We start from the raw sequence: 10,716 nt of genomic DNA, 5'->3' as shown, positions 1-10,716 counted from the left end.
GAGGCAAGGATTAGCACGGTCTTATACGGTTTATTGCGTTGCAACACGAAACGGTACGGAATGGTACGGCCCACCACTGTTTAGTACGGATGAATTAAGTATCATGCACTTTTTCAAGGGTATAAATACTACCTTCTTGTTAAAAACAGACATATATATTTGCAGGAACATTTAATAAATATTAATTGCCATTTACTGGCTGCAACTTTATATTGACATGGCTCAGAATGCGGAGGCAGTGGTCGAGCTGCTTGATGACATGCATAGAAGTAAATTTATATTAATATCGTACTACAATTCATAAGAAATAGAATAACATTTAATGTTACATATTTTACAAACATTGGATCGTGAAAATGGAGTAAAAATGTACATAAAAAGAAGTGTCTCATAAGCCTCGGACAGTGGCCCTTGAGTGATAATAAGATTAATTAACAAGCTTTTTACATATTTTAAAAAACATAAACATCACGATCATTAATGTAATTGTAAGATGAACAGCAAATCTTAAAATTAAAAGAGAAGCAGTATTGATCAACATTTTTCATTAATGATTACTAGTCCATATCTAATCAGGTAAGAGAAGACAGACGAGATGGTGGACTAGAGATTGGCTTTTACGAAGACCGCTTCATGTTTAGTATGAGGCTCTCATGGCCGAACTTGTTGAGGATCCAGCGTCCTTCAAGAAATTCACTTTAATTAGACCTGATGTGTCTCGGGGTTCGGACGCGATTAGGCTGAATCCATTGAACGATGCAATTCGTTTTCTACGTGTTCTTTTCTTTTGAGGCATTTTGAAAATGAGCAAACAAGAGGTTGTGGACGGATGTATTAGGTCCGTATAGATCCGTGGCAATTCGTTCTTCTCCGTATCAATACGTTCTTCTCCGTATCAGACCGTACTTATTCGTACCAACCCGTGCTTATACCGTAGCAGACCGTAGTGTATCCGTAGTGCGTCCGTCCTGAATCGTGTCGCTCCGTATCAAACCGTGTCGGTCCGTAACAATCCGTGTCTCTCCGGGGGCTTTTGGTTGTAAATCCGTCGGACTCCGTACTCATACCGTTGTGTGTCCGTACTGGAACCGTAGCGGACTACGGAATTTCACATTTCCGTAGTAATCCGTGAACGATTAGACCGTAGCTCTTCCGTGGCATTATCCGTGAATATGTGACCGGGGCATTATTTAACTCTAGCACATGTGTTCGCGTTCGTGAACTAGCACCTGTGTCGGGATGGTTTAGTTAAGCGCCTGTGTAACTATGTTTTAATTTAGCACATGCATGCGCATGACTGTATTTGTTGGCGTTCTAGATTCTAACGCCTGTGTGCTCATGGATGAATTTAGTGCTTATGTTCGGTGGAACGAATGAAGTACCCGTGTTCAAACGTTTATATTTCGAACCTGAGTGCAAAGGATTGATTCTGGTAGACGTTTTACAATCATCGTTAAATCAAGCACACGGGTCCTTTCAGCGCGGCATAGTTACAATCAGAACACCTCTGCCATTATTCATAATAACCTCGGACTTAATACGTATGAAAGTAGTTCTACCACGTGGTGTAACAAACACAGAACAGAGAGGGAAATCTTTGATAATGTCTAACGATTATGTGTATATATTTAACATCCAAATGAGAATAAAGTATTTCGGTAGAATTATGATTTGAAAATGTGTATGACAATCAGAATCAATTTAAAGATGCCCACTGATGTAAGATACTACAGAAATCCGAATAAATGTAAACCATTGCGATATTTTGTACCACCATAATAAGTAAATAAATAATGCACGGTTTACTATTACAAGTATAGATTTGCTTAATTTATCTGAACTTTTTCTCGGTAAATTGCAAACAATTTAGTCAACAACTAAAAGTATCAAATTACTATTTGTTTACATGTTTAGTTTATTGGCGTAGGTTCGACCAAATAACCGTATCCGTTTTGTGTATTCTTACTACATGTATTGTGTCCGAAGTTTGACGGAAAGGGCCGAGTAGTTTCGATTTGCATAGCTGAAGAGTTTGGAGGCTAAAACTTAGCTTATAGTAACATTTAATCAACAAAGGGTGGTTCTGTCCAAATGCATGTTCGGATTTAAATTGAAAGCGAATTGCATAACACGGATAAACATAGGGATGTAGTTAGAATCTCTACAGGTTTTTTACTGACAACTTGAAAGTGAAACGATTAAAGGCGGTGCCGTGATTAGATCCTGTGTCTTGTTTGTTTTACTACCGTTTGATAATATGTTGTTTATTTGATATGCTAAGCTGGGTATAACACGTTCACACCTTCCTTCTATAACACCTTATAAATGATAAACAGGTGTGCTTAATAAGCACATTTCGTCAACTGAAAACAAAACTTACGTCAATAAGTACATTTTTGTCACGTGATGCACTGTGACGCTTTTATATTTGAAAATTCAAATATGACGGCTAGTAAAAACACATCGGGCAACTCCAATATTTTTTTACGCAGTTGCCGGAGAAAGCCGAATCGAGTCGAATGGTTCCGATTGCATATTCTTTTTAGGGTCAATATTCTTTAATGCACTGTGATTAAAGGAATAGCTTCCTTTTAAGACAATGCCACCAGCAATTAGTATATGCAGATACTTCCAATTCAATTTCTCAAACTGCCATTCCGTATACACTGAATATGAATTTACAAATATACAAATCTATGAAAAGCCACGAGAGGACAGCAACGGAAATATCGAAAACAAGAACAACAACAACAAAACAGCGACAAAAAAACCCCAAAGAAACAAACAAATAACAAAAACAAAAATGAATATATTTGGAATATTTTAATCAGATTTTTACATTTTTTTCATTTCAGTAAAAAATTCCCTTAAGTTGCTAAGCCCGCTTAACAACTTAAAGAAATATTAGTGCTAATTAAAATCCAACGTGTTCTTAACTCATTGTTTAATTTATGCATTTCATGTTTTATTTATGCAATTTATGTTTTATTTATGCGCTGCATGATTTTATTTATCCGTTACAAGCACAGTACTGGCACGAGCGTGGCCCTGTACGATATCCGGTCGCACAGAATATTCGGCAAACATCGAAACCTTGAATACACGGATTGCTAAGTCGGATCATCGGCTGTCGTTCTTCAGTTATAAATGCTGAAAGAAAATCGAGAAGAACAAATATAAGCAATGTCTATTTTCGGGCATGTATATAAACTATGGTGGCTGATTTGTGCCATGTCGCATTTTTGTTCCGCGGGGCGGCAGACGAAAACACGAAAATACGACAAAGTTTCCATTTTGTCGTCTTTTCGATTCCCGGTGCTCCAGGCGAAAATATGAAAATGAGACAGAGTGACCACAGAAATTCACTTATTTACAAAATAAGGCTTTCATTGATATTAAATTTACACAGGGTTTCAAGGTGACTTTGAACAGATAATTTAACATAATTGGTATTTTCCACTTTAAGTGTAACTTTTCTTTAAGGGGCGTTTCGGACATCTTCAATTTCGTGATAATTTGTTGACCTTTCGTGGGCGGAATATCTTGACAGTCCGCAGATAAAAATTGCATTGTGATTAAATAATCTTAAACGATGTCATGAAATTAACATGGAAACGGTGTCAAGCACCGTATCACACATTTATCAATTTTTATTACATTTTCGCAGAGATCAAACAGTTAAACTCTTTTATATTAAACATAAACACATGACATAGAGGATATTTCTTTGTTTTGCATGTACGATTGAAATATATTTCACTGGATGAACCCCAGATGCAATATTTTCGCCACGAATGAAATACATTTCAATCTTATATGTATGTAAAACAAATTAATTTTATTTTTTATTTTATGCTTTTTAAGTAATTTTAAGTATTTTTACTGATTTTGCCGAGTAACGTCGCGCATTCTCCTTTAGCTTGACTAGACTTTTTTACCTAAGTCCTATACGATGTAATCAACTGTAAATTTCAGTCGATTTGGCACAAGTTCGCAAATAATAAGCAACGTAAATGGGTGGTAAATAATAATCACAGTCTTAAATTAAACTTTGACAATACTAGTGCTGATATACTTTGAAAGTTTTGAAATAAACAATTCTCTTGGAAAATGGACTGTTGATAACATAAATATCCAAAAAAACACTATCACAACTTTAAACATATGGTGGCGGTCGTAATACATCGCCCATTGTTTTTTTTACCAGGAAAGTAGTTATTTTTGATTTTACTTAAATAGAAGTGAGGAAAGTACGGTGTCCTGTTTGGGCCAGATAAAATGTGAATATCTAGGAAATGTAATTAAACACACTCGATTAAAGCGATACTGCAATGGTCAATTTATGCTATTTCGCCACCCCGAACATGTTCATAATTATTTAGAATCGTCGATAAATATTAAACTTACGGGGGTAAATGTCATCTTTGCTAATACACATTGTACATGAGTCGTCTGTCATAAAACCAAAGGGATATTTAAGCTGACATTCCGTGATCTTCTGCTGACATTCACCCTCTGATAAAGTGGTTGTGACAGGGGGTGCTGGAGTTGTAGTTTCTGCAAGAAGAAAACGATTACATTTTTTTTGTATACACTTAACTTTACATTGTATATGCTTTAAAGGGACTTCACTGACATTTTTCTTTTTTGACATGGGGGACTGGAAATGATTTTTTGAGATTACTATTCAATTTGATGGAGGTATATAAACCAATAAAGTACACATAATAAATATGCTTTAAAGGGACTCCACTGACGTTCTTTTTAGTGCGGGGACTGGAAATAATATTTCGAGATAAATGTTCCATTTGATGTAGGTCATAACCAATAACTTGTGTGCAGCATTTCAGACCATTCGGTGACAACGTTTTTCCAGAATATGTTTTTTAATTGTGATGAATGACCCAAAATAATAAAACGTTGCAACGCTTTTCACTCATATCGGGCTAAGAATAGCACAAAAATAGGATTTTCAATTTATTTTTTGGACTCTCTTTCTTAATTATCTTTTGCAAATATTTCTGTTTAAAGTGCCAAAGCTGGTAATATAATTATAATGCTTTAATAAGTAAAATATTGCAAAGTGAAGGAAAAAATTTTGACATTAAAAACAGAACAGACAACCCATGTATATTACCAAGAAAGGTCAAGATATGCAAAGCCCTTAGACATATGGCGAGAAACTGCAAAATCGGCCATGAATGACACATAACAGGAATTGTTAGTTTTTTCTTGAATCTGTTTACTTTTCTTAAATTTTAATACTTTTTCTCAAGTTTGATTTAAAAAAAATTTTTTTGCTCCTGTGAAGATAAGCAGCTTTAAGTCCATGGAAAGAACAAATTTATTGACAGTAAGAAAATCAAAATCATACCGGTGTTTTGTGGGTTTCTACAAGAACATCGCTGACATCCGCTACTTTCTGTCTCGAACCCGTACATACAAACCATATCACACGAGCTGGCAGCATCAGGACATGGGTTTACGTAAGTGTTGGTCGGTTGGCTAACTGTAAGTGCAAGATAATGTCATATATATACGCAACATCAAACGTAATTTGAAATATGTACACAAATCAACTTAGGCCAGAAAAATGCAAAACACAATCTGAACAAAGTTCCAAAATATCTAAATTATTCTGTCAAAGTCAAGGCCAGATCTCAATGCTTTGTATCAATGGACAATGTCACAACTTCATGTTGTGTCATTAGCCAGTACATTTCGTTTCCTACAACATCGTTATTATTCGTGGTGCACTAATTTTCGTGCTTTTCGTGGGTAGGTCAATCCACGAATTATAATTTTTTTTTGTTTGATGTAAGGTTTTTTTTTCATTTTACCTTTTTGCAAAAACAGACTATCTACGTTCAAGATCCAACGAATATGTCCTTTTCAACAAAAACACGAAATTTCATGTCTACGAAATTAGATGAATTTATCGATCGTACGCCTTTAATTCGACGGCGATACATGGTTGTACGAAAATATGCTAATATTTGCCAAAACATTTTGATGTTTTTTTAATAAGCATGGTCTTTTATAAGTAAAAATGGACATGAACAATCTCAAATCATCAATTAAATAAATGTTTCTTTTCAATTGTGCTTCTTTTGATGATATTTTTCTCAATCAGGGTTAATAACTAAGATCTAAGTTTAATATATCGTATGCATTGATGACCGAAAATCAAATGTTCTTTTAAATACAAAAAACCACAAATGTATCTTGCATTAAAGCGGCCTGTCGCCCCAGATGAATAAAAATAAATGAATGAATAAATAAAATAAATAAATTAAATAAATAAATAAATGAATGAATGAATGAATGAATGAATGAATGAATGAATGAATGAATGAATGAATGAATGAATGAATGAATGAATGGATGGATGGATGGGCGGACGGGCGGACGGACGGACGGACGGACGGACGAATGAATGAATGAAATGAAATGAATGAATGAAATGGTGAAATGAATGAATTGAATGAAATGAATGAATGCAATGAATGAATGAAATGAAATGAATGAATGAATGAAATGAAGTGAAATGAATGAAATGAATAAATAAATAAATAAAATAAATAAATAAATAAATAAATGAATAAATAAATAAATAAATAAATAAATAAATAAATAAATAAATAAATAAATAAATAAATAAATAGAAGGAACGAAGGAACGAACGAAATCTTATTTGTACACTTGACAACGTTTTTTACTTATCATTGAAATTACAGGTTATGTAAAATTTTGAAGATGCTTTAAACTCTTTTATATGAGATGCGGGTACAACGACTGCTTAGAATTATTTACCAGCCTGTGACGCTGCACAGAGACAGAATTGACATCCATTTGGTCCATTGTAATACCCATTTGAACATGTTAAATCACACGTTGTGCCATTCACGCAAGGTTTATTGTAGGAAGAAGAGGAGGGGCTTTGAGTTACTGCCCCGCCCATTGACGCTCCCCCCTGATGGAAAGGGTTGCCTCCCGGATTCATTGGTCCTAAAATACGAATAGAAAAAAATATCATAAAATTGTATGAAATGAAAAAAATGGGTCCGGCGGTTTACTTGTTTCCTGACAATATTAACTTTAGAATTGTCGCTTTTTATCAAGTAGATTAGTAAGATTTTTTCTTTGTATGTTATCTGGCAATAAATAAATAAAGAAAAAAAGAAAGATAGAAAAAAAGAAAGAAAGAAAGAAAGAAAGAAAAAGAAAAAAAGAAAGAAAGAAAGCAAGCAAGCTTTTACTTAAAGTAAAATTATGACCATGCACTGTGAATACTACACCTGAAAGACACTAAAACGAAAGTTTTTATTGAGAATATGCTTTTTTTTATATATATAAAACCATCATTTTATTAGATGTTGTGTCTTACCGTTGTATATTATAGGCTCTACTGTGGCAGAACATCTGCAAATTTTACATCCGTTACTGTCAACAGCGTACCCATACTTGCATTGCAGCGGGCACATAAATGGGGGACATCCATTGCCGTAAGGATTAACAAACTGGGACGATACCACGGCTAAAACTGTACAAAAATATAGAAACATTTATTAGAACATATATAAGATTAAACGGAAGTAAATATTAGATTGAAGATTAGTTTCGCTTAGTTTGTACGAAAGACCGGTGGGGGCATTTCAACTTAATGAATTCACGAATTTCATAAATTCACGATTTCAACTTCATGAATTCACGATTTTAAGTTCATGAATTTACGATTACAACTTCACGAATCCACGATTTCACCTTCATGAAGTTGAAAAAGTGAAATCGTGTAGTTGAAATCGGGAATTCATGAAGCTGAAATCGTGAAATCCTGAATTCCGTATGTTGAAAACGGGAATTCACGAAGTTAAAATTGTGAACTAATGAAGATAAAATCGGAAATTCCTGAAGTTGAAATGGCCCTACCGATCTTTCGTAAGTTTGCTAATTTATTACGTTCTTTGATGTACATGTGGCTGATGGGTTTAATTTCGCGGCTCAACTTAATGATGTTTTATTAATCAAAACCGTCAGAAAAACATGATATTTACCACATCTTTTTAGAAATGTCTAAGATGTATTTCATAATGTTCTAATTATGGACTAAGAGCATGCAACATGTTTAATAACCGAAATAATAGTGCTGAATGCAGTGTTGTGTCGTAAAGGCAGCAAAATGTAAACAAATTAGTATTTTGACTTCCATACTTTAATTATATTGATTGCCAACAAGGCAAAGGAAGTAAAAGATATGTTATGTGTATGGCAAATCAGTATTTTTGAATCTGCAACAAGATACTAAAAATAACAATCATAATGTCGTGCTGAACGATCTTTAGGGATAGAAAATACAACATCTGTGATTGAATGTATGGGGCGACTTTTTACAGCCTACACACGGCAAAGACAATGCAGATGTGGCGATGAAATAGAGAAAATAAGAATCCCTAAAGAAAGCAGAAAACGACAAAATTGAAACTATTGCAGGCTCGGTTTGATTGAGCCTGTTCATGGACGGTACTAAAATGTGTAAACTATCGTCCACGCAACTAGCAACGGCTTAAGCAGAATTCAACATTTAAACATGAAATGGTAAAATTTTGAATTCAGAAACATCCGCAGATGTGTATGGGGCAACTTTTTGCAGCCTCCACACGGCACAATCAACTTAATTTTGTAAATACGTACTACATGTCATAAACTTTAACCTATATTTAAAATTTAGTAGAACGTATTCACAAAATTAATTTGGTCAGGCGTATCACGACCAATTTAATTTTGTAAATACGTACTAATAAACTTTAACCTATATTTAAAAGCATATTATCATTTATTGTATTATTATTGTCATTTAAAAGGGACATTATTCCTTTTAAAATTATAATGACATTCATACATACAAAAAGGAAAAAGAGCATATCAATACGCGTTCTAATTTTTATCGTATTTTATTGTGGTATCTTGTGTTAGTTCACATTAAAGTTAAAGGGACTCCACTGAGGTTTTTTGACATCATGGGACTGGAAATATTTTTTCCAGATAAATGTATCATTTGATGTAGGTTTAGACCACTAATCTTTGTGCAAAATTTCAGATCATTCGCGCACTTCCTTTTCCTAGAATAATTATTCAAATTGTAAAAAAATGACACAAAATCAAAAACGTTTAAACGCTATTCACCAAAATCGGTCTACAAAAAGCATAAAAATTCGATTTTCAATTTATTTCAAAGTATATTTCTTAACTATCTTTGCATATATTTCTGTTTAAAGTACCCCAGCTCATTTATGTAAGAAATTCAAATGGTATGTTTTTAGGCTTTTAAACCTCGGTGGAGTCCCTTTAAAGTTCAAACAATTTTTAGCCAACAGCAGATGTTCCAAAAGAGCGGTTAACTAAATAGTTAACCTTACATGAGATCTGTTATATAACAATTATTCATATCTGTACACTTTAAGTACACCATGTCTCATAAATGGAACAATAAAACGCGCATCAGACACACAAAACAATCATTTTTATCATATATACTTACTATAGAAAATAAACAAGCAAACAAGTCCAGCTCGTATCATTGTTGAAACAGTGAAAACACAACGAAAGGAACAAATAAATAAATAGATGGTCCCCTTTCTTTATATATTATTCTTCGAGAGCGTTTAATCCATAATTAAGGTGTTGTACGTCTGAAATGAAACGTTAAAGTCGTTTGTTAAAAGTTTACACCTCGAGCTGCTGGCGAATTTTATTGGTCAACATGTTAATAAATGTTTTATAAATGGTAGGTGTATTTAGATTAAATCTCACGACCGTTAAATCTCACGACACCGGTGAGTGATAAGGGGCATGTCTAAACAACGGTCGAATGATAACGCTCCTACATTTCTATACCGAAAGTGTCTTCTTGTTTTGGACAATTGTGGAATGTTTACTGACAAGGCCATGAAACATTTTAATTAAGTGTTATCTGGGGATTTTAATAATGTGTTACTTTCATTTTACAAACAAAGGAGGAAATACTGGTAGCGGTTTATGCCTTGATAAGAAAGATAATAAATAGAAAAAGAAATGTTTAAATCTTATTTTTGTCAGATGACAACACTATCCAGTCGAAAGTGACAAAGTTATTTACAAAACTATTATAGAAAACTATTATATACTACTATAATATACAATTAATATAAAATAAGGTACTACCTATTACGCGGAAAGTTCTTATGATTTAATTACAAGCATAAAATGTTCAATATATAAACCAGATCTTTCCTGTAAATGGATGCTGCTGCTGATGAGACCTGTGCTTATTGAGGGTTAATCCGTCCTTTCAGGCACAAAAAGCAGCTTTGCTGACAAGTACGACCCCAATCGCAACTTTTCGGCCCTTTCCGTCAGTCTTCGGATAAAGACCTCGAACACAAAAGTATGAATACACAGAAAGGATGTGGTATTTCGGTCTAACATACGCTAAGAAACTAAACATGTAAACAGATAGTAATTTAATGCTGGGAGTTGTTGACAAGTTTATTTACAAAATGTGAAGTAAAAGTCCATCTAAAATAAGTGAATGCATAGTTACAAAAGCAAACAATAAATTATTTATATATTTATTTTTATGGTTGTAGAAACCGAAAGTACAAAAAAACCCACTCTGTTGACATTTAGTCGGATTTGTTAAACAATTGTAAATCAGTGGGTATATTTACATTACAAATT

The 10,716-nt window shown here is 33.7% G+C and overlaps 1 protein-coding gene across 1 annotated transcript; it reads right to left on the bottom strand.

Moving 5' to 3' along the window:
• Nucleotides 1-2,808: 2,808 nt before the first annotated feature.
• On the bottom strand, nucleotides 2,809-9,823 carry LOC132749383 (antistasin-like). Its single transcript, XM_060739113.1, has 6 exons — nucleotides 9,539-9,823; nucleotides 7,388-7,543; nucleotides 6,814-7,008; nucleotides 5,375-5,509; nucleotides 4,408-4,557; nucleotides 2,809-3,150 (listed from the first exon to the last, which is right to left on the bottom strand). Exons 1-6 carry the CDS (start codon nucleotides 9,576-9,578, stop codon nucleotides 3,011-3,013), a joined length of 816 nt encoding a protein of 271 aa, XP_060595096.1. The 5' UTR covers nucleotides 9,579-9,823; the 3' UTR covers nucleotides 2,809-3,010.
• Nucleotides 9,824-10,716: the final 893 nt, after the last annotated feature.

This window comes from Ruditapes philippinarum, unplaced genomic scaffold (assembly GCF_026571515.1).
Source record: "Ruditapes philippinarum isolate M1 unplaced genomic scaffold, ASM2657151v2 ctg1957_1_1_1_1, whole genome shotgun sequence".
Classification (NCBI taxonomy): Eukaryota; Metazoa; Mollusca; class Bivalvia; order Venerida; family Veneridae; genus Ruditapes; species Ruditapes philippinarum.
Note: the sequence above shows the minus strand (reverse complement) of the source record. Positions and strands in the feature narration are given on the sequence as shown.

Coding starts and splice junctions, on each gene's coding strand:
- LOC132749383 (XM_060739113.1), bottom strand. CDS start 9,578: ATGATACGAGCTGGACTTGTTTGCTTGTTTATTTTCTATA. Junction 7,009..7,387: donor AGAGCCTATAATATACAACG/GTAAGACACAAC, acceptor TTCGTATTTTAG/GACCAATGAATCCGGGAGGC. Junction 4,558..5,374: donor TAGAAACCCACAAAACACCG/GTATGATTTTGA, acceptor TTCTTCTTGCAG/AAACTACAACTCCAGCACCC.